Consider the following 25978-nt stretch of genomic DNA (forward strand, 5'->3'; position numbering starts at 1 on the left):
CACAAGAATGGAAAAACAAGCACCACATGCACTCACCATCAAATTGGTATTAACTGAACAACACTTATGTGCACATGTGGTAGTAACATTCATCGGGTGTCAGGCATATTCATACCTAATGGGTGTGGTGATCACCATCTGGGGGATGGACACATTTGTAGCTCTGACTCGCGTGGGGCAAAGGCAATATATGTAACCTAAACATTTGTACCCCTGTAATATGCTGAAATAAAAAAAAAATCCCTCTATGAAAACTTTCTCTGTTCATTTCAGGGATCTACCAGGGTTAGATTATTTCTACTACTCAAACAATAAAAACCCCCATGATTCCAAGGCCTTTGAGAAATATTTCTGTTATCAGCATGAAATTGATACTGCTTAAACCACACACACACACAAAAGGCGCACAGGCTACCTGTAAGTCATGTAACAACCAACCATTATTCACTCATAAGCAATGAAAAACATACTTCTAATTCCACTATAAAGTATATTTTCACATTATCTAGTGACTCCTTTTTAAACAGGGATAAAGAGGAAGGAAACTAAAATTACCAACTTATGTGTCAGCAATGCTGGTAAGCATTTCAATATATGTTATCTCATTTAAGCCTTACAAAAAGTCTTTGAGCTTGGCATTATTATCCTCATTTTACAGAGGAAGGAACTGAGGAAAGAACTGATCTTTATGTCATAAAGTTTGCAAATGGAATAGATGGAATAGCTGGAATCTGAAGGGTTCTTGACTTCAAAGCACAAATTCCTTCTACTATGTGAATACAAGAAATAAGATTTTGCTAATGGCTTTGCGGTCAAGAACTACATATATTTCTACTACTCACCACTATCTATAAAAGTATAATTTCATATAAAACTATACGACAGAACTCATGATGTCTCTTAAAAATTATCGTTGGTGCTCTCAGAAATAAGTAGTAAAGTTGTCATAAGTTGTTTGGAACTTCATACACCTGGAAATTGTTACCAAGAAAAGCATGGACTACCATTCAGATGGTGTCAGAGCAGTCAAAAAGGGGAAAAAAGAGAGAGAGATCTGAGTGACATGGAGAATTTATTGCTTGCACATGGGAATGAAGCAACAGAGAACTACAGATAAATCCAAAGTATGTGGCCTTGTGATTGAAAGATGCCATTATTAGAGAAAGAAGATAGAAGGGAGAAATGGCGTAGGGTCAAGTCCACAGTCTGGACGTAGCAGAAGCAGCATGGAGTGCTTTGGGACCCACATCTCTCCTTCATTCCCTCTCCCCATCCCAAAGCTTTTTTAATGCCACCTAAGACTGCATTAGTTTTCTTGGCAGCCAAACTGGGCTACTGCTGGCTCCTCAACTGTGTGCAGTTAGCTAAAACCTGGGAGTCCTTTTTTATACTAACTCCTGTTAAACCACGTCATCTTTGTCTGGCAAATATCTTAGGAGAGCCAGCGGTATGTCAGGCACCATGCTAGGCACTGGTGTTGCAAAAGTAAGCAAAGTAGTCCCAAGCCCTGCACCAGCAGGGCTTCTAATGTACAAATAACCACAAACAGTGTGAAAAGTATTAGCAAACTATACAGCTGTCACCTTGACAGATGTAATAATTCCAGACTGATCTTTGGGATTCTGCATTTACTCACTATGGTCTATTTTCCACATGAAAGCTACATGTGATCATTGTAAAATATAAACCAAACCAATACAAAAATCTTACCACAACAGTCCCTTGCTCAAAGCCTCCCGATAGCTTCCAACCACATCTAGAAGAAAATCCAAAGGCTTCCCACAGCTTCCAAGCCCTGCGTAGGCAGCCCACTGGTGGCCTCTCCAACTCCATGCTGCACGGCTCTGCCCCTCGCTCAGTGGGCTCCCCCCATTCTGCTCTCACAGCAGGTCCTCACACATGTGAACCACACCCCTCTTCAGGGCTTTGGAACATGCTCTTCCCCCTGCTCTATGCTGTTCTCCCAAACAGCCATGTAGCTCACTGCCCTCCTGTGATCATGTCTCTAAGAAGGTCACATCATCAGGGAGGGCATCCCAGCCCTGACTCTCCATCACTGTCTCCACAACTTGCTCCTTGTTTCTTCAAAGCACTTACCACTGCCTGGTGTTTTCCCCACTGAAACACAAGCTCCGTGTGGACATGGGCTTTGCTTTGTTCACTGTTTTGTCTCTGGGGCCTAGAGCAGTGCCTGGCATATAGTAGGCACTCAAAACATACTTGTTTAATAAAAAGATGGTCAGAGAACCTTGAAAATAGGTAATTAGCAGACTAAATGTAGTCTATGGCTTGGTCCTTCCAGGAGATGTATAAGAAGTACTGAAGATGTGTTTTGGACAGAGGAAACATGAAAGCCTAAATGCAGCCTGACACAAAGAAACCAAAGATCTTGCATATGGCCAAAGGCTCTGCATGAGAGGTGGGCTGGTGAGAGAACAGGTGGAGAAGAAAGGAAGGGGCCAGTCATGGAGGATCTTGAAAACCACATTAATGAGTTTTGTCTTTATCCCCAGGGCAATGGGATGTTGTTATGGGATTTTTAGCAAGGAAGTGACATGATCCGATTTGTGTTTTAAAAAGATCACCCAGGCTGCAGCGTGGAAAATAAATTGGATGGGAATAAGACAGGAGGCAGTTGCTTCATTTTTTGAACCCAAATACAGGAATTTACATTTATCCCTATTAAATTTAATCTTCTGAATTGCTACTCACCAGTTCTCCCTTTTGAGGCCTTTTTGAAGCCTGATTCTGTCATCCAATGTTATTAGCTAACTCACCAAGCTATGTTTCTGCTACAAATTTGACAAGCAAGTCTGCTATATCCAAATCATGTGCATGACTTATATTACTGAAAACCATCCCTGCTCTCTTCACGGCACTTTTGCCTGTGCTTGTGAGATGGCTGGCTGGGTGAAATATACTCTGACCATTCAACAGTGTTTCTTACTGTCATGTTAACTGGCCAGCCCAGAATGGAATTATAAATCTAAAGACCTATTAACCCAAACTACCCAGGATTTTCCCGTGCATTTCTCCTAGAGCTTATAGACTTTACGGTAAGGTGCCAACCCATTTTATTCTTGCATGAATTAATTTTGGCACCGGCTTTCTGGCTGGGGATTGCATAGCTGCTTCTGTTCTTGGCTACAATAAGTGCTATCAAAAGATTTCTCTTCTGGCATGAATTGAAGTACATAATACTGTCTATATTTCTGCCCAGAATCTACTATCATCTGTTTAATATGCAAACTGTGCAAAACCAGGGCTAGTAGTGTGTAATAGATTTTGAAAAGTTGTCATCCAGACTCATTGTTTATTAGAGGTTATTAACTTTGGGGGTTTATGTGCTGTCTCTTCAACTCAGAGCACACAACCATTCACTGAAATGGGAGGCACAAAGATCTGCACACACTCTAGTGAACTCATCTGATATTTTATACTGCTCTATTAGATAAGCTCACTTAAATCAGGCTTCTTTTTGCAGAACAGGCCATCATACATACATATTAAATATCCACTATCTTTTTGGAAGTTATTGAGGTATATTAAGAATGTAAAACAGGGTTGAGCTAATAGAAAACATTAATTGGAAAAAGGGACAGTTGCTAGACCTAGAGTCAAAAGTGACCTCATAGGCAGCAATTATTTTAATCTTTTTTCCTTAGACCAGGGATTTCTTTGGCCATCTCAGAGGCTACTGACCATGGAAGAGAAAAAGTAAAAACAATGGGCTATATATATATACCCATGATGTATTTCCTCCTACTATTCTCTCCTGCCCCTCACTCCATGAAAAAAAATTTTTGCTGTAAAAATTTGAAAGGGATTTTTAAAATTCACTTAAAATTATTTGGCCATGAGTTATTCATTTAATTAAAAGTTGACTGATTTTTTTAGTAATCTCTGTGCATACTTAGAAATTCTTATGAGTTGTAAAAATAGATCCCAAAATACAAACTGTTTACAAATGTAATGATATTTTTAAATGAATTCTAAGTGCAGTATTTAATAAAATTTGTATAAGGTTACATTTCAGGGATAAATATCCTTCAAATTCAGGGTTGTATTTTCATGCATTAGAGCCAATCATATTGTTCATGTCTCACATAATTTAGTAGGGTTTTTGTAAAGCTTATAGGCTGTGGGCCTTGTGCATATAGTGACTAATAAGAAAAATAAATTCTTGCCTGCTTCAACTAGAAGAACTGTTTCAGGAGTTTAAGACATAAACATATAAAGCTTAAAACCAGAGAGTCATTAAGAAGAAAGAAAAAAAATAATAATTTGTTATTTTTTTTTCCATCTGGGTGTCTCTTTCCTTCCTACATTCTTATTCCTTCACTGAATCCCTGGTTTGAAAATGGTACTACAGTTCTTCCAAGCAACTCCAACTTCTTATCCTCTGCCCCGGCCTCAGTAGAATTGGTCAAGCTTGACTTTGACTGCAGATAGAGAATCAGGACATTGCTCTTACTTTTCTACTGATTGTACAATTCTAACAAATTAAGATTAGAATAATAGTCTCTAAGGATTAAGATCTAAAGGAACTCAGAAATTGTGTCTACTTCATGAGGCTCTCTGTGCACTTCTGCATACATGCAGTGACCAGAACTTAGAGATGTACAGTATGGCTACAGCAGACACTGCAGTTTGACTGACCCAATGTCACCACCAACAACCCAATTCTTCCTAGCTGCTTACTCCCCAGCTACTTTCTGGCTAGATGGTATGTGACATGTGATAATCCTGGCCAATGAAATAAGAGGAGAAATTTGCTGGGCAGCACTTTTTAGACAATATTGGATTTCCTGATTAAGGGAAGAATGTTGATACACCCTTTTGACTTCTGCTACCTTTTTTTTTTTTTTCTCCCTGAACATGGACATGATTGCTGAAGATACAATAGCTACCTGAACACTCCAAAGTAACAAAATTGGCAAACGCAAGCCAGAAAGTCAAGAATGGAAGAATGGAAGAAGAGAAAGAGCCTAGGTCTCTGATGGATTCGTTGAGCCACTGAACTGGCCTTATTCAGATTTCAAGTTATGTAAGACAAATGAATCCCTGTTTATTACACCAGTGTTAGTAGGGTTCTCCGAGCATTGCAGGGGAATGTGCTCTTAGCTAATATCATTTTAACTGGTAAAGAGTAACTTTCTGCATTGACCTGAAATCTCTTAACAAGCATATCATCATTCTGTACCATAAATATTCTTATCCTCTCCTTTCAGGTGATAGCCCTCAATGATATCCTCAATGATATGAACTCAGCCAATACACTCTACACCCCTTTCATCCTTCTTGTAGTTAAATATCCCCATTTATTTCCAACATGGACAAGATTCTGCTTTTTTATTCTGTTTTAAATTTATTCTTGTATTGCCAATTGATTTTATTCTAATTATAATATACACTTGTGGTAAAGGTTTGAAATATGCAGGAATGTATAAATAAGATAAAAATTATACATGTCACTTCACTGAAAGAAAACCAAATTAACATTTTACTGAATTTCCTTCCATTATTTGTAAGTCATGCATAACAACGACAGGGATATATTCTCAGAAATGTGTCCTTAGGTGATTTTGTCATTGCATGAACATCACAGCATGTGCTTATACAAACCTGATGGTATAACCTACTACACCTGCACACCTAGGGTATATGGTATTACTCTTAGGCTATAAACCTGTACAGCATGTTACTGTACTGAATATTATAGGCAACTGAAACACAATGGTATTTGTGTATATAAACATATCTAAACATTGAAAAGGTACAGTAAAAATATAGTATATTATGATCTTATGGGACTATCATCATACATGTAGTGTGTTGACTGAAACATGCAGCACATGACTACATATAGACATAAACATGCACATATACATACACACTAATATAATTGCATACCTTGCTTCTTTCAACTGATATTTTATCATTAATATTTCTCATTTCATTAAATAGTTTGAAGATTTTGATTAGTTACATAATAGTATATTATATCTGTTAGATTAGTATTTTACTATTTTACTAATCCTCTAAATGCTAGAAAATTAAGTTCACTACAATGAAAAATCCTTATACTTAAATCTTGGTCAAATCTTTGAAATTTTTTCTTTTTTTTTTTTTGTGGGCTAATTCCTCGAAGTGGACTTACTTGGTAGAAGATAAAAATAGTATTAAGGTTCCTTATACCATTACCACTTTGCCTGATAGTAGTGTCTACTTAAATACCCAATAAGCATGGCTATTTCAGTAGTTGCCAATGTTTTCCAATATTATACTGAAATATTTGTTTTCCCATTATTTGTAAGAGCTCTTCATATATTAAGGATGTTAATCCTTTGTCAAGTATTTTATAATTATCCTTTTATTCTCTTGAACAACAAAGAACATATGGATAATAGGGAGTGATTATTAAAGTAATGTTTCTTAATCCTATTTTAAGAATGCTGGAGTTTCCAAATCAATTAACTTTTCAGGATGTTACTGAAGTAAAAAAAAAAAAAAAAAAAAAAAAGGGAACAATGTAATCCAAAGTGAACACTTAGGATCATTTCTTAGTTTTAAATATACTAATATTATCCATAGTAAATCTCTTCTCCAATTTAAGAAAAACTATTTTCTCTTTTTATTCAAAGAAGTTTCTCTAAGTATTTTTCTTATATACGAGCATTTTTTTTTTTTTTCCAAAATGAACCTTCAAAAATACACCTAGAAAAGTACAAGGTAATGACATATTGAACAACAGTTTAAGACTGTTAACTTCTTTTAGGGATATGATATTCCCAATCCATAAGGATGAAGCATATCATCAGTTTTCCCAGCAGGGTGGACAATTAGATGGAGTTGCCTTTAGAAATTCTTGCCCTTAACGACTTTGTGACCACATTTTCAATATAACAACATCTCTAAATTAGGGTTGGTCATGGATAAGCCATTTAAGTAGTACTATTTTTTAAAGGGATACAGTTTCAGATATCTAAAAGGCTAGTTAATTTAGCCCATATTAGAGTTAACTCACACATCCATCGACATCAAGTAGCTACACTGGAAACCATGAACACAGGGCCTTTTAACATTCTTCAGTTGTCTTAGCATATGAGGCTGTAGTAAATAGACTTTACTTGCATTATTAAGTTATGTGATTAAACCTAAATACAAAAATTGCTTTGTGGATGAAAATTTGCATAAATTATGAAGCTATATTGATGAGCCTGAATCGTGTATTTAAACCATTTGGAATATTTTCAATTTATTTCAAGTCAATTGTCTTCTTTGATTCAGGATTTTTTTTGGTATCACTTCAGGATATTTGTCATGACAACTAATACTGTGTGACCCCAGGTGAACAAAATCTCTAAATATTCAGCTTACACAATATTTGCCACAACTGACATGCCAAATTGCTCTATACTAATGTAATTCAATTTCATGTTGCTTCAGGTAAAAGCAAGCAGTTCAAGCATGTTTTGAATATAATTCCTATGGCACTAGGTTTATGCACAATGTTATTCCTGTGCAAACAGATTTATGAAAAATGAGATTAATAAATAAGCACAAAGACTTTTTTATTACAGAAATTTTATCTTCAACTCTAATTCTATAATCAAAAGGAAAAACTTATTTATTAAAACTAAATAATATAAAAATCCATACTTCAGATGTAAAAACAATAACAAAAGGAAGATCTAGAGGAATACAAAGGGAAAAAGAACTTCAGTGAGGAACAGAAGACTAGACGAGACCACAAACAATTTGATCTAATTTACCCTCTGGTGGTGCAAGTGAATTCACGTGATCTAAATCAATTATGTCAAGTGATTGCCTAATTTATTCATAGATTCCTCCAATTAGGAAATAAAGCACACAGCCCTTTTCCTCAAGTTTTAAACAACCACTTTCATTCTTCTTCATTTAATGAAATTGAAGCCTTTGGCCTTCTGTATTTCCAGTGTTTGATTCCTTCCTTAAACATACGCATCTTTATGAGCCTTTCCCAAACACCTCCCTCTCAAACAAACAAAACTAGTTGAGTTACGTGAACATGAGTGTAGTGCAACACTCTGCACCCTTCTAAAATATCTTTATCCCTATTCTATTTTTCTACTCAAACCAAACATTTGTATTTTTTTCACACGTCATTTAATCCTTTGTTTCCACTTTTATTCATTCAATCTTTTGATGTAGGAAAGGGAAACCCGACTACTTAGCAAGATCAGTGAAATCAATCATCGAGATCAATAGAGTTCCTGAGATTGCAGCCAGACTGCTCTGACACTATCCGTTCACCCATCCATCTTGGATTTACAGGGCACCTACATTATGCGCACTAAGTGGGGAGGTGAGGTGTCCAAGACCCATAAGGTACGACCCTTTAGGGGCTTGCAATCTGATGGGAATGGGAAAAAATTCTCAGTGGGTACCCAAAAGAGGATGTAATTCTGTGCTAAAATTAGTAATACTAATTGTCATTGCCTTAGGAATTCAGAACAAGAGCTGGAAAAAAACGACAGCCACCTAAAGCAGGCAAGACTTGAATGGATCCTGAATATCAGATAGAATTTTAAAAGGAGAGAAGAGAGAATGGGTCTTCTATTTGTAGAGTTAAGACTGGATGGGAAATTAATAAGCCTCATTTGAAACAGAAGGCCATAATGGCTTGGAGCCCAGCCATCAAAATGAAATGTGCCTGAGTTCAAATCCTGACTCCACAACTCACTAGCTGTGAAACTGCACACAAGTCAAGCTCTTTAAGCCCTGATTACACCGTCTGTAAAATAGCTATAGAATTACTGTGCAAAAACAATTGCGCCTGGCATATAGCAAGTGCTCAAAAACCAATTACATTTACTACTAATGCTTATCCTCTTAATACTCTAGATTAATGAGCATTGGAGCTTGAATTTGGGACTGAGAAAGTTGATCTTTTTTGCCATATGTAAAGGAGAGTCAGTAGTTTCTGGCCCCAGACACTCAGTGACATCTTAGAGGTTATTTCACCACATGAGCGCCATTCTTGCGGAGGTGTACCGCAGTGCACTCAGTGACATTCTGTCTGCACAGTCCATGGTGAATTTCTGCGTGGTTACTTGCAGCCTTGTTCGTTCATGCTGCTCTCAGTTAATTCCTACTTGTGGGTATTGAAACATTATTGTTTGGTGGCTATGGACACTTCTCTACCCTGGAGATTCTCTGAGGTTGCACCTCCCTTCACAGCATTGCTCCACATCTCCCAGCTTGTTGGCAGTCCTTCCTCACCCTACGCTGGCTGCTGCATGTCACCTTTAAACCTGACAAGCGTACTCATATCTTCTTTGCCAAGGACATTCCTCAGAGGACTAGACCTATGAGATGGTCTGTGCTCGAAGTTTCTGTGAGCCAATGTACCTGGGAAGTGCTGCATATATTATATCTTGGAGACTCTCGAAGCCTGGCGATGGACATAAAACACACGAAAGGTTGAGAGCAATCCAAGCAAACAAAAACCAAAAAGGATACACTTGTTCACAAGTTCATTCATTCATTCGGCAAATGTTTGGATACCTATTAAGTGTTAGACACATCTTGTACTCTGGGGATACAGTAATGAACAAATATAAACAAATCAATATACTTGTCCTCAACCAGAGAATTTACATCCTGGTGGGAAGACAGAAATAAACACAAAAACAGAGAAAATCAAGTGGTATAAAATGCTATGAAGAAAAAAAAACAGATAAATAGAGGTAGGAAATGGCTTACTCTAGGTAGTGTGGTCAGGGAAGACCCCTCAGGAGATGACATTTGAACAAAAACCTCAATGAAATGAGGAAGCTACTCTGAGGGTAAAAATCAGTCCAGACAAAAGGAACAGGCAGATACAGTGGTGCACACAAGTAATCCCGGCTACCCTAGAGGCTTAGGCAGGGGGATCACCTGAGCCCAGAAGTTCCAGACCAGCCTGGACAACATAGAGAGATGCCCCCTTCTCCAAAACAAAAACAAACAAAAGCAACAAGTATAAAGGCCCTAAGAAGGGAATGAGTTTTGGCCAGGCACAGTGGTTCATGCCTGTAATCCTAGCACTTTGGGAGGCCAGGCAGGAGTATCTCTTGAGGCTAGGAACTCCAGACCTTCAATCTGTTAAGTTTCAACTACATTTTTGTGGAGATCTATGTTTACAGTAACATATTCTTCAATCTTTGATAAAGTTGCCCAGAGGACTGGGCCATGGTGATTTTCCTCTGCCCTTTCTGAGTATAGAGAAAGCACTGAGATTATTTACGTGGCATCTACTGATTTATTAAAGATGGAAAGAAAAAAAATCTCTGATGTGACTCATTTTCACTCAATTAGGGTGCTGCGATAATATTCTCCCAATTTTGAAAACGGGCTAAATGTTTTCCAATTCCATGGTACACGGGTGCACCTTTGCAGGCTCTCACGATTCTTTCAAGACAATTCTGAAGTGCTTGGGGATTGGGGATTATGCCAGTTAGTTCCTGGATCAGTTGAGAGTAGACCAGCTTAGTCCCAGCTCACTTAAAACCATCACTCTTGATTAGTCAATTTCCAATTTGATCTCTATTTTAATTTTCACTTTAATTTTTATACCTTCATTGGATAGAGTTCCTAGTTACCTTTTCTTATGAGCACTGGAAGCCAAGTGGGTATTGAAACATTAGCCTTTCCAGTCATGTTTCCTCTTTCTACAGTTTGTACGAGTTATGTTTGTCCCACTGGTGATCCTGCCAGTTCTTTATTCACTTATTATTACCATTTACACACCTAATCTCTCAAACTCTGTACATGGGAATATTTCCACTAAGGAAGGGTAAGCTGCAGAAACAAGATATTGCTGTCATCACTGATGTCTCAGATATTCAGAACATTACCTGGCACAGAGGAAGCACCCAACAAATATTTGCTTAATAAATGAATGAATGAAGGGGGAAATAGAAGGATGGATGAATTTTACATAAAATTGAAATTGTATTTTTAAGCAATGGACAATTTTTCAGTCTTATTTATAAAAGCCAAGCTGGTGTTCACTGTGATGTCAGTCTTTGTACTAATGTGCTCTAAAGCAGCCAGAACTGCTGCATTTACGAAGTCTTGTAGCTTTGGGGATTTCGAATGAAGAACTAAACATAAATTATTTTTAAAAAGATTAATTGACTTGCCCCAGATTAAGCAGTTTGTGTTATAAATTAGTCTGAATTCTGACTCTGCCCCTGGTTCATGTTTAGACATTTTTCTAAACATTTAATGAATGACACAAATGTATTAATTAATTTATACTTTGGAGTAACAAAGTGAAAGCAAAATATCTATTTTCCCCTGTGAGCAATGGCTGAAATTTGATCTTTAATGTAGAATAACATTGTACTTCCAAAAAGTGATATTTAATTTTGAACTTTTCAGCCTTATAAAGGAAATGCTCAGATAATTCAAAGAAAATACGTAAATAGACAAAAAATGTTTAACCACAGAGTAGTTTTAAAAGATAAAAATACTCCTTTTAAGTCTATAACATTGGCAAAAATGAAAAAAAAATAATGACACTCAGAATCTTCCATATACTGCTGATAGGAGCAAAATTGCTTTTCCACAGGGCAACTGGTCATATGAATCAAAAGCCTTAAAGCTTTAATATATCATCTGGCCAGGGAGTTATACTTATAGAAATTACAATGATAAAATAATCATGATTGTTTATAAAGGCTGATGTACTAGCAGGCTCGATTTGCATTGCTATTTCTAAGAGTGAAGAACTGGAAACAACATTTATGACAAATAACATAATATTAGGCAAGTGAATCATGTTACACTTATTCAACAGTAAACTTTACAATTAAAAGATAATGATGTACAAGCAAAGAAACAGAGAATAATGTTTAGGTTACACTGTTAAAACAAATTTAAAAGGATGTTTGGTATAATTACTTTTGGGAAAAAATTAGAAGAATATAGATATGTATACATGAGAATAAAAATATTCAAGACTAAAGATGTTTTTCTTTTTCAAGAATAAACTGCAACTACTGCACCTAACAATGAGACAGGTGTATCTCCTTACAGTAGCTTTAATCTTTGCATAAAGAATTGCTAATAACAAATTTTTATCATTCAGAGTATCAGAAGTTGACATTATAATTATGAAACTGTAAAATTCACTTAACATATATTACATTTATTATACTAATATTTAATTGTATATTATATATATTATTTTCACCTAATGAAACTCACTTCAAAATGACTAAAATGGATTTGGTTCACATTTGCAAGGAGAATTAAAGTATTTTGTTCCATTCTTTGAATAGTTTCCTTAGCTTCATATTTTTATGAAGATGTTCTTATATTAATACAAAAGTTCTTTTAAAAAGAACACAGAATTTCATTTAAATATGAACAATGGCTTAGGAAACAAAGGCAAGTGAGAAGAAAAAGTTCATATTGGCTTTATTCAAAAGGCTTAGAATCTTAGATGTAGAGACTCAATTGAGGTACGGAATATAAGGAAGAAAGTATAATACATCACGCACTAATCCAACCTTTAAGACGAGGCCAGAATATTTAAGTTTTAAAGGATAAGGCAGTTTTTCCATTGATCAAAATTTCTCATCAGAGCACAGATAATGTTCTAAATACACAGAGGTCAATTTAATAAAAATCTGCCTGAGTCTGTTACCGGCAGAACGTCATTGGTTAAGGTTCAGCTATAAACATTTCCAAACTTTATAGATTTTCTTTGTATTTCTTGTGGGAAAATAGAAGATTGGATTTCTTTTTCAGACACTGAAATTTTAAATTAACTACATATTCTACAAACTAATCCCCTGGCTTGAGAAAATATAATCTGAGTGAAAAACAGCATAGCAACATTTGAGATCATTTGTGATCCCATGATTGAATGAAGGATATACTTATGAAATCCATAGGTAATGTTTTTTCCAGTATTTCATGATACTTGAGGAGAATGTACTTATATTGACTATCCAAGTCAACCACCAACTACAAGAAAAACGTGCAGATGTGGAGGCTCACCTCTAATACTACTACTATTACCCTCTCGGTGATGGGTACTATTACTAATAACAACACTGAATGCCTTATGTGCTAGGCATCAGGTGAAGTGTTTTTATATGAGAGGGATGATCCTTGCTTCAAAGATATTTTTTTTTCAGGTGGGGGCATAGGAGAGAATTGCACTTCACTGATTCATTTACCAAATGATAAAGGAGTCAACTGTGTTTAAGGCATTTGTGAGAATTTCTTCATTGGAGGAGGTATGCCAGGGATGAACTGGAATATGCCATAACTTTCAGACCAGTCTAGAAACGTAGAGAGCAGCATAAAAATACAATCTATACACAAAAGGCATTGTTTTCCAATTAATAATCATAGTAACACAAAGTCAAGTTCTTCTTGAAAATATATTGCTCAGGGAATGTAAAAAATAAAACAGGAAGAAAGGATATATATATATATATATATATATATATATATATGGACTTAGAAGCATGTTTTTGACATAGAGAACCATTTTTCCACCTTTGCTTCCCAAATAGTTATTTTAACTAATTTTAAACAGAATCTGCCTTATTGTGATGTATTTAAAATAATAATCTAGTTATATCATAAATGTGAAGTGATCTATATGTCTACATTTCAGTTAATATTGATAGTCTATAATTAATTTTTAACTGTAGCAATTGTCTAAAACATTTCTTAAATTTTATTTAATCCATATGTTGATTTTCTTAACTTTTTGAAAGAGGCCTGCTTTGGATGGAGGTGCTATGAACTGTGTATGAAATCTTTCCTCACTAGAGATGTTACTCTAAGAATTTAGCGTAAGCTGTGACATGCAATTGCTCTAAACTCAACTTGTTTTCATCTATTCGTTCCACTTCAATTATAACCTGAGTGGTTGTTTTAACTGTATGAACATATTAAGAAACAGCAACAAAAAATAAAATGAACCTGAATTCCTTATCAGACGCTGAAAAGTACATGATGGTCCCTTTTCCACAATTCTGGTAATTCTGCTTCTAGTCTTCATAGCCTGCTTTAATTTATATGCTTTTTCCTTTCACACATACTACAAACCAGAATTCAGTTTTCCATCACTATCATCTTTCTAGATTTCAAAGCTTATAAACTTGATTATCTTCTGAAGTGGTTCTCATTGCTTGATACGTTTGGGGTACAGATTCAATTTTAAACAGATTTTAGTTTTTCAATATTAGCCATGAAAATATGTGAGAGCAGTTCTCCTATGTCTCTTAAATCATCTCTCTTCCAGGTATAATATCTTACTTTCTTTCAACTATGCTTCATGGGACATGGTTTCAAGGCCTCTCACCAATATCTGGGTGCATTTTATACTGTCTTTGTATCTATTATAGTACCCAGAATTAAATACAGCACTGTAAATGGGTTATGACCAGGGCAGGATAAGTGGAGCTGTTATCTTCCTTGATCTGGTAACACAGAACTACATTTGGGGGGTGACTATGTCAGGCAAGCAGCTAAAACCCAGGGGACTTCTCAAGAGTTGTTACCATGTCAACTCTCCCAAATCCTATACTTGCACAACTCATTTTTTTTTAAAACCTGACTTTAGGACCTTCCCTTTATCTTTCAACAACATTCTATTTAAAATAACTTCCAGTCCCCTCAGTCTTCGTCTTTACCTGCATTCAGCTTTAGAGAAATCATTTTCTATCTGAATCTCTATCATCTGAAATTTTATTATTTATTCACAGTGTGCAACTTTGCCATCTATTTACACAATGAGAATGAAAACCCCGTAAGATTGCAACGTTCATCTTATGTGCCTGGGATATTTCTTGGCATACAGTAAGTATCCAATAAATGCTTGTTGGATGAATGCATTATTCTTTGTTAAATTCTATCTTCTTCAATTCTGGAGAAATCATTCGAATGCCAACTTTGTTAATCTAACATATTGCTCAATTCTCTGAGACAATGTCTCCTGAAATTTGGTAAGAATGCCTTTCATGTCTTCATACAAATTATACACATCCAGTCTTCATCAAATTCTGTTGAGTTTTATTAGTACACAATTAGAGGATCCAAGTATAGTCTTACAGTGTACGTTATTTAATTTCCTTCAAGGTGACAATGAGCCATTAATTAGCACATTTCAGGAAAGGGCATTTTATTGTTTTATCTACACTAGTGTGTATTTTGACTCATAAGTCTCAATCAGAAAACAAACTGAAATACCTCTATAAAAATCAATATGACCTATATTTATAAAATTTCCCTGATTTACCAGTCTAGAAATCCTATCAAAAAAGAAAGGAGATACCAGTAATTTCAAGGATTCCATGGAGACTGCTGGTGACCACCACTTTTTTTTTTTTTCCATTTCACAAACATGGAAATTTTCTGAGGATCAGCACTGAGATCACTAGTCGTTTCTGGAATTCATCATCTTTGTGAAAATGGGTAATTTGCTTCCTGTCTTCCAGTGTGAGGCCTACTCTTCATGATTTCTAATGATCAGGACAGTCACTTTATAATTACAATCCTTTCAGTGTACAGGGACAAAATTGTCCAGAGTTCCATTCCCTGGCAGCCATGCTTTCCCACTTCAAGCATCACTGTGTGCATGAAGATAAAATTAACACAGGAACTGGGTGGCTCTGCTTTCCACCTGACATCTGTTAGGTGTGTTAAACAATAGGCTACTTCACACTCTTTTTTATGCTTTAAAAATAGCTTGGCAGTCAAGCTCTTATTTGGTTTTGCAAGTCTCATCTTATGCAGCTATTTAGCTCTACCTGCATTTATTCTTTTAGATATAAGGTTTTTTCCTTTTTTTCACTGGTTTTTTCCTTTTTTTTTTTTTTTTACCATTTGCTTCTCTCTTCCTCTTTTCAACATAGGCAAGGTTATCAGGGAGTTCCTAAAGCAGCCACACTAGTGTCTTCAGATGCCTCTCCCTTTTCTTCCTAAGTTATTATCATAATGTCAGAATTCCCTTTGGGAAATCTTTCTTTAGCTCTTAAGTTTTCCTTTCCTGTTAGGGCTTCAATCTAGGTACATGCAGCAAGCACCATTTCTCTCATTTACTTATTAAATCCCCAGTGTTTAATGCACTTCCTGGCACACAGTAGGCACTCAATAAACATTTGTTTATGAATGAATAAACATCCTCTGTAATTCCTTAATTTTGACTTCCTAAAGCTTAGGGCATACATCTGACTTCATCTTTGGACTCTTCCTTGTCTATTATACAAGGTAAGTAGATACTTTCTTTTAGTGTTACCAATCATTAATTGTTTTATCTAACAGGTGTTTTTCCTTTAAAGTCTAAGTTGTATCCAGAATAGTAGTACTTGACTCAGCTTTTCCCATCTTCAGAGGTTTACTTATTGATGGACACCAAAGAAGATCCACAGATATAAATATAATTTATATTAAAATAATATATATAGGGAGATAAATGAGCATCAGTTACTAGAACATACAATTTTATAAAAATTTTCCTGTGTATTTGGTCTTCAGGATATTTGTCTTATTATCAAGAATGCATATAGAAGCACCTCACTATACAAAAAGTATTTTTAAAAGTCTCAAGCAGTAGAGTTAATTAACCTTTTTATGCCCATCTTTGATCTGATATTAGAGATGCCAAACTACTAAGAGAAATATCTGACATATATGAAAAGGTTATATTCAAAATTTATCCCAAATATTTACCTTTGTAGATGTGAGAAATCAGTTGATTTATAATTTACTTCAGTTGGGGGCGTGTAGAAACATTTTTTCAACTAAAAAAAAGAAATCAGGACAAGCAACTAACGGAAGACAAAACTGCTAAATCACAGATCTTGAAAGGAAATCAGCCAGTCTATTTCTTGTCTTGATTTTAGGGAGAGTTATTCAAGACACATGCACTTTTTAAGAGACTACAAGACATGGAATGTTAACAATCTTCGTCATCAGGAAACTTCCTAAAATTTCTTCTAAATGCCTCATGCATCACTTTAGGCTCATTTCCTCTCATTGAGCAGAGGCAGGACAGCTGGCCAGCTTCTCCCATCTGCACTGCCCTCACCCTTCTCCTAACTGTGTTACAGGACACTCTTCTGAAATGGGAGTGCAAGGCCAATTTGAAACAGGAGTGAAAACACTAAAAAAAAAAGGTCTTGTGGAAAATAGCACTTGAAACTTAACTTTGAATGGGGCTACAGATCAGGTCAACAAAGGGGCCAAAATACTGAAGTGCTGCCCCTTGAATAATTCAGACTAATTCTTAAACAGTATTATGGGGTCATAAAACACCAAGCCTGGAAATTAAAGATTTTTATGCTTCATCAAAAAGTCTTTGAATGTAACTCCCTGGCACACTGCCAACAAGGGCAGCTCTTTGGGGGAAAACCCTATGCCAAAGGCCAAAGAGGCAGCTGTGTTATTCAGCTCCTGAGAGCTTCCAACTCAACACCCACACAAGCTCAATTATGAACAAATTAAAGGGATCCAGACTGAACATAGTAATTCTGGTAATTAAAATAAATAGAGAAAAGCCTACAATTAGTAGGAAAAGATTGATTTTGTGGAAAACCCAGAAGTATCTACCCAGTCTCTTAAGTGACACCCTAACCCCTTTGAATAAGCATAGTTACACCCAATTATTTAAAATAAATTTCCTTTTATTCATCATTTTAATCACTTCTGATCTAACTTAAATGTGACCATATGCATGCCAGTAAAAGTATCCACAATATTCTGAGGCAAAGCAGTCTCAAAAAAAAAAAAAAAAATCTATAATGGATTTATAGGAATTAGTGCCACTGAGTAAAACTGTAATCAGAGTTGTACACCTGCATTTTAGAGCACAGAGATAATGTGTTACCCATTTCAGGAAGGTTTCATATATCTCTATAGTTAATCAAATGGGCATCTTTTCAAGTGAAGAGATACATTTAGTCATACAAAAGGAATCGAGGATTCACTATTGGGGAATCTATTAATTAACTCACTTATATTTTGTTAATAAAGAGCAAAATATGCATCATCACCTTGTATAGGTTCTTAAAATAACAAAATTCAACATCCATTCCCGATTTTAAAAAAATAAAAGAAGTAATAAAAAATCTTTTAGGAAGCCAGGAATACAAAGAAACTTATCAATAGTTAGCTTGATAAAATGTTTCTATCAGAAACCAATAGTAAACATTATAATTAATGGTCAAACACACACACACACGCAGAAGCATTCATGTTTAATCTTTAAACTCATTTTGATTAGCTAATTCTACAGTTTATGTGGAAGAATAAATGCATATAAAGAGCCAAAGAAATTTTACAAAATAAGAAAAATCAGAGGAAGATTATACTATAATCAAAATACAAAGTAACAGCATGATAATTTAAAAAGGGCGACCCTGGCTTGGGACAGACTAATATATCGACAGAATAGCATGTCTAGAAACTCACTCATGTACGTATATATGGGAATTTAGTATTCAGTGTGACTGCATTTCAAATTAATAGGGAAAGAATGGAAAAGTCAATAAATGCTGTTAATAATTTGCCTATTTATGTGGAGAAAAATTCTCCCATGTCATACCCCATGGATAAAAATATATCATAGATTGCTAAACATTTAAAAAAGGTCTTTAAAGTTACCAGAAAAAAAAATAAATGAAGTAAACAGAAAACTCAAATGTCAGAAAAGAAGAAAAGATGAACGTATTTGACTATCAGATGAATCTTTTTTAATGGTAAATGATATCACAATCAAACTAAAAAGATCGATAAATAGATTGCAAGAAATTATTTGCAACATATATAACAAAGTTCTAAAAATGAAAGAGAAAAAGAATTAGTAAATGGCAACACTGGCAAAGGATAGAAATAAGGAAATCGAAAAATAAGAAATACAAATGAAGCCCGAAATCCTGCTACAACAAAAAACGAAACTCTCAATCAAGCCCACATTTCATCAAAAGAGGAAGAGAAAATTTAAACTGTAAATCAACATTCATTACTATAACACCGCGCAAATATTACCAAGAAACAACATGTGACTTAGGCACGTACACAGATGGGGAAGGAAATAGGTACTTTCTCAACAGATATACAGCAAACTACTTTTAAACCATGTTTGTTTCTGGCGAATACGTAAAAGGGATGGGGATGAGGAGGCTCTATTTTTCATAATAAGAACTGTCTGTGTTTGGAAACATAAGCGAAAATAAGTAAATGGAACCTACTCACCTTTAAAATAGTTTGAACGTGGGAACAATGACTCATTGATATGTAAGTTAAAATACTAGCTTAGACTCAGTAGCAAGAATGAAAGAAAAATAAATATGATGCCGACGCGGCCCATTAACCTTTGAAGAATCCTACAGGCTTTCTACAGGAGGAATAGCCAAGACAAATTAATTACCCAACAAATAGGAGGTTTTATCTTTTTTATCTTGAACCAAATGAAACTGTTTTTCCAGGTCAAAAATAGTCAAATAGCACTAATTTGGAATTCAACCTAAATACTTTAGGATATTTTAAAACTTTTTAAAGAATGGATCTTAATCCTGCTGGGAGTATTATTTTTATAAACAGAGTCACCCACCTTTTTAGCAAATAAATTAATTTCTGACATTGGCCCAGTACTAGATAGAGAAATAAACTACACACAATATTCCATTCCTCTAATCAAATAGAAAATACACTTTCAAATGTTTACCATTGGGGTATTACCTGAGTTAATTCACTGAGAATGTCAACACATTTATTAAGCTCATTCATTAGACTGTTCTGGGGAGAAGGTTCAGAATGCTCCTGGAATGCTGAAGCTCAGGGCCTTCTGCAAGACTATTAGCTTTAAATTGGCACTTCCTGGAAGGGACCAAACTTGGGGTTACTCTAAAAATGTTTTTACAGCACTTTATTGAGTACTTCTGCTGTATGGTATGTTTTAGCCAATGCTTTTACTTTGGTACTTGTGTCCTGAAGAAAAGAGCCCATGACCTGCCCAATATTGTAAATTGAACAAACATTACTATTATGGTTGTCATTTATGGTATATATACAATAAGATGCAATGGATGACTGCTAACTCTATATATTTTTCAAGAATTATTTCACTTTAAAAGAGAAAACTTCTCAAAAATAAAGTTTTCAGTAACAAAAAATATAAACAGAAATTCTGTTTCTGGACATGTCTTAGATTTTACATTTTACAGATTTGATATTTGTCCTCTCTTAAATTAAAATGTAGGCTATTTTATTTTCTTTTGCAGAGATTTTTCTAGAACCATAATACTGGCTGCTCTTTTCTTTTTAATTAAGTGAGGAAAACAGTAATATATTTCTCCCATCAAAAATAAGAGTAGTTTTTAGGCATTCATCTTCTTTATAGAGAAATTGGGGAGACAGAACAGGAAATGTTTATCAAGCACTCTATAAAAATGAACTGCTCCTTAAATTATTAGTAATAACTTATGTCACTGTCACACACTGTTCCTTTGGTTTGTCAAAGTTTCATGCTTGAGAAAATACCCTTTCTGACCAGTGCTCAAGACAGCTTCCTTGTTAAGGTTTTCTATCTGTCTCTCAGTATAGGTGATTACAGCAAATGCATCCCAGTGATTTAGTTCATTTATACAAAATAAAATCAATTTCTCTTGTTCCATCATGATTGAGCATTTTCCTGAACTCCTGTAAATGAGTAACAGATAAGCGCTATCTATCAGTTTGTTTGGTAAAGCATACAGTTTTGATTATTTTATTTTCTTGTTGCTACTAATGAAATATATAACATGCTTCGAGAAAATACAATTGCAGATCTTGGCCTCTGAGCCTTCAAGAAGCAATGAATATTTTGCTGAGAATTTATTTTGCATCCACACTTTTCTCTAATAGCACTCTAAGAGCCCATGGGAGGGCAGTGATTTTCTTGGGTATCTGAGATGTCTTCCAGGGTCCCATGTCCCAGGGCTTATATACACAGTTGACAGGGGCTCTTGCTCTGCCTTGGTAGCCGATAGTCACCCAGAAATTCCCTGTGGCACTCAGAACCTCAATGAGATTGTTCAGGCATAGACGCAGGTACCGTGACATACCCTCGATCTGGCAAGCCCAAGGGACCCTTCTTCCCTCCAGCATCACAGGATTTGGGGGATGGGCATTTAAAGAGGTGAGTCTTCTCCATTGCTGCCATCCCTCCCTGTCCACCAAAGAGAAGGATGGCACCATGGGAGAGGATTTGTTTAACCACATGCTCCTCCCAGGCTCTGCCACAGGTATGCCCACAAGGAATGGAAATGCACTAGCAGAGGTGAGAGAGCAAACACAAAAGCAGATGAGTTAAAGATGCTTATGGAATTCAGACCCTCCAGAAGGAATTGTGTTTTTCTGACCTGTAAAAGGAGGACAGTTTATCGATCACTTTATAAAAATAAATCATTTCTCTTTCTTTTACCAAAGGGGTAATTACAATGAAACGTGTGAGAGGAGGTAGGAAGAGGGGATGGCTACTATCCCTTCCTCCAGCCTTCTGCAGACCTTGCTCCCTGATGTTTGAGTTAAAGGAACAAAACCAGGACATTTGGGAAGATAGATGGGCTGAGGCTGGAGAGATGACCTGGATGTCACCTCACCCTTGCTTACCAAGGTCCATGCTCTTCGAGGCTTTCAGATTAATTGATTCAGGCTGCCTGGCCGGTGTCACAGATCTGAAGTTGATGTGCTGATCTGGAAAAAATACTGCTGAATCCACCCCAGAGCTGTGGAAGGAAGCCATACACTGTACTTAGAAGATTTAAAATAAAATCTCTTCATAAAAAGGTGTGTGTTGGGGGACGGGGGAAGGCAGATCTCACCCTGAGCACAGCCGCTCATCACTCTCTCTGCAGCTTCCAAACCATGTATTTTAAACTAATTCTTAAATCTCAGGTTTCTTTTATGAGACATAGCAACTCTGTTTTCATGTATTTTATCACACTGTACAATTTAAATAAAATATTCTCTGAGTAATATCGTGTTTTACTCTTCACTGATTTCTGCTAATTGGGATCCTGCTGTACACTACATAACTTCAAGTGGGTAAGGAGAGCCTGGGAAGCACTAGCACTTCCAAGAATGTCACCAGATATTAGCAAAGCCCAACAGCAGGTTAAGAGATTTCTGTGGGCTAAGCATGCCCTTCCTGTAAAAACAAGTGAAAGCGCTGTATCCTTTAGAGAAAACCATCCTGTTGAGTGACCGATGGCTGTAGGAGTTTGGTTTTCTACTTTATTTAGTTCTATTTTCTAAAAGTGTTAATGCTTAGCAGATAGTCTGCTCATCAATAATACCAAAAGGAAATAACAGGAAAAGCACAGTTGACAACTTAGACACAAGATACATCAAATGCCTGTTACAGGCTTCTTAGTATTTGTAGTCAATTTGAAAGAATTTTCTTTCTGCTGAATGTTTATTTTGCTTAAGGTTGGAAGGGATTATATATGGGAATTACAGAAAATGGCTCATTTCTTGATCTAGGAACAAATTATATTAAAATACTTTTAATAAATTAAATTATAGCCACTTTCTCCTTTGGTATTCTCCTCTGTTTGGAAAGGAAATATGGTGGCCCATCTCAACATAACTGCAATCCTAATCTCAAATACAGTGAAAATTCAAATCAAATATGCTTAGGAAATCTGAACGTACTGAAGCTCAGTTTTTCAAACAGCTGAAATTTGATACTTTAAATAGCAAAACAATAACAACAAAATAACTATTTTGAATGAGAATCCTTATAAAATGTACATAGGAATCTTGACTTTTAAACTAATCATACCAAAATAAGTTTAATCTTTTCTTGAAACTCATCAGTCATGCATATTTAATATTGTCTTGCAGCAATATTAAAATTAATATGTAGCAATAAGAATATTCCGAATGAATAAATGAACCTTCATTACTACAATACAGTGGGTAGACTGAGGAAGTGCCCACGCACGACAGGCAGCAGGGAGCTCGAGAGTACCGATGCCAAGTGGGTCTGTCCCATTCCAAATCCTCGCACTGGCACTTACCAGCTATGTCACCTGGGCGAGTTACTGGGCCTGTCTGTGCTTCTGTTTCCTTATGTATGAAATGAGCATAACTACACTCTCTACCTCAAAAGGTTGTTAAGAGGACAGAATGAGTTAATATTTGCAAAGTAAGGAGGTTAGTGTCTGGCATAGAGGAAGTGCTATAGAAGCCTTTTTAGTTAACAAATAAGCAGATGAAGACCTGTTTTTGCTTCCCAAATGCATAATGTTTCTGAGCTTTTCCAGTTACCTGTGCTGTAAAACAGTTGCTTTGCCATCTCGTTTCCGTCAGACCCTCAGTAGGCCTGTGACTAGGAGCCCTGGCCCTGCTCCCCTTGCATTTAGAAAGGTCATGTGGTGTGATGGTTAGGGGCCTGGGCTTTGAAGGGACATGTCAGGGTGTGTGGCCTTAGTTTCCTCATCCATAAAATGGACAGTAATAGAATTTACACTATTAAACTTTTGTAAGGAATAAATTAATATATGTCAAATATCAAGAAAAGTGCCTTACACATAATAAGAGCTTAATCAACCTGAGCTATTGATAATCCTTTTCTTTATTTCTGTAGGTTAGAGTGTTCTTTGAGGGCCTGAGGCACTCTCCAATGGAAAGATTCTATATGTTTTCATAAACATTTATCACGAAGTTTAAATCCATTCTTTTACAGTTATACTGCTCTTTTTGGCTTCTTTCCTGTTGTCTGGTACATTCTCAATACATGAAGCTCCTGAGGTGCAAAGGGTATTAGATGTGGTACCCGGTGATGGCAAAGCATGCCAACTGTGAACAAAAATCCTTGACCTGCTTAGTGTTACTGACACTGGCCTGGCCTCACAGCAATACTGATTGTTTTCAGCCCATTTTAAGGAATTTTGAGATACTAGTATGAACATGAGCTTCTCCCTGAGCCCTGGTGTTTTGGAAGCACTTGCCTTTCAATGTGTTATTCGACCTTTATTTGCACTTAGTTTTTCATCCTTTGATCTCTAGCGATGACGTGGGTTTAGTGTCAGAAAGACTCATGGCCTTTATAGAATCAAAAAATTTAAGAGCTGGAAGGGATTAAAGGTCACCCCATCTTTTAGATAAGATCCTGGGGCTCAAAGAAGAGGACTGATGTTCCAAGGTCATACAGATGGCCGGGGGCAAAGCCAGGACCCGAACTACAAGCTTTGGCTAAGATGGTCGTCAGCCTGGAACACAGTTGCTGCTGATCCCGAATTCACAAAAATCAAGCCTTTCCCTTTTGTGGTGCAGATTTGCTCACACACCCTTAGGGAGTTTACATTTTAGGTTAGTTTTCTGTTTCAGCAGAGTGGTGTACATCACGGAATAAAAGAAAACCAAATAGTTAATAAGGCAGATGACATACCTTATGATGAAAGCCTCCAGGGAGTAGGTTTAGGATCAACATGAATATTCCTCATTAAAACATAGATCACACTGCATTTAAAGTGCTCTGCTTAAGGCAGACTATGGGAATCTACCCAGCTGAATAATGTATTGGTGAACACAATTCATTGTCTTAGATGTCTTACCAAAATAGGCATTAGTTGACAAATTAGGAATAAGACTCAAATTTTCTCCAACTCCTGGGTAAAAATGATCCCAATTCTCATTTAAAAAGTAAGGTGCAAAGCCGCTTGCTATAGTAACATCAACTTAGTATCTGTCCAAATAAAGTGAATTTTTATACAAATGTTGGGATATAATCAAGAATGATCAAAGAAATAAAAAGGTACTTTGTACATATAACAAATATTTATACATGTCCATTAAATTGGTCATGAGCTACATATGAGTGTGTGTGTTATCATTATTTTGATTGTGACCAACTGCATACTTTGAAACCTTCACTAAAAGGGTCCCTCTCTTGCTGTGGTATGAAATGGAAATAAGGCAAAATAAGGCTGATACCAGACTGGCAGATATTTAAGGAGAGAAGTGAGTGTAACATAAGACATTATGGGATCAGAGCCAATGTGAACATACAGTGCACTGAAATAATGAGTGAGTGTAGTATTGAATTAGTTCATGTGAAAATATTTTAGAGATGTAAGTTTGACAAATAAAATGGTTAGTCATTGTATGCTACATACTGAAAGTGTTTGGCGTGAGAGGGTAACACAATGATTAACTATAAAATCTGACATTTTAATTTTGAAGGGAGCTAGTATGTGCTCATGGCTGAGTGGGCTGCAGTGGGGCTGTGGGAAGCTGGAAGCTGACAGCAGGCCAAAGACACGTCTTAGATAAAGGCCGTGTTTTCAGCATGAACAACCAAGGAATCTACCAGATAGAAACGATACTCAATGTCAAATTATGCTGCCTAATGAATAAATAAGGGTAGCATGAAACCTATGCCAGTGTCCTGACTACAGTGACAAACCAGGAATGTGAAAGACACAGAAGAGCCAGCAATGAATGTTCAAGGAGAACTGTCTGAAGTAAGAAAGCAGGGGATGGAGATTTTGAGAGGCATGCCAAAAAAATTATGTCTGAAGCCTCAGGTGTCCATAGATTGCCTCCAACAACTGGCTACTATGAGTGAGAGTAAATGCAGGTATGTGTGTGAAATAAAGAGACAGGGACAGAGGGCGAGAGGGAAGGAAGAAGGTAAGAAAGGAGGGAGAGAGGGAGGGAGAGAAAGAAAATGTGAACATGTAGGAAATAAGCAATTGTTTCCTAAACTGTTAGTAACACTCATTATATTCTTTCTGCTGTTGATCTGCCTTCAACTCTCCCTGAGATCTCACGGTAAAAAAAATATTTCCCTTATATTTATTTATTTAGATATACATATTCTAAACTTTTCTCTAATAATCATTGACATAATAGTACAAAGGGGTTCAGCAATTTCCTGATTTCATTTTGTACAGGCATTAAGTTTGATCCAATTTGTTTTTCCTTCCTCATGCAA

The 25978-nt window shown here is 36.1% G+C and overlaps 1 protein-coding gene across 1 annotated transcript in view; it reads right to left on the bottom strand.

The window, feature by feature from the left end:
• PARD3B (par-3 family cell polarity regulator beta) overlaps positions 1–25978 on the bottom strand; it is a 942908-nt gene that overhangs the window by 348760 nt on the left and 568170 nt on the right. Inside the window, exon 15 of the mRNA XM_045558633.1 lies at positions 21646–21761. Coding sequence (XP_045414589.1) covers positions 21646–21761 — 116 coding nt within the window. The remainder of the gene's footprint in view (positions 1–21645; positions 21762–25978) is intronic.

This window comes from Lemur catta, chromosome 8, assembly GCF_020740605.2.
Source record: "Lemur catta isolate mLemCat1 chromosome 8, mLemCat1.pri, whole genome shotgun sequence".
Lineage (NCBI taxonomy): Eukaryota > Metazoa > Chordata > Mammalia > Primates > Lemuridae > Lemur > Lemur catta.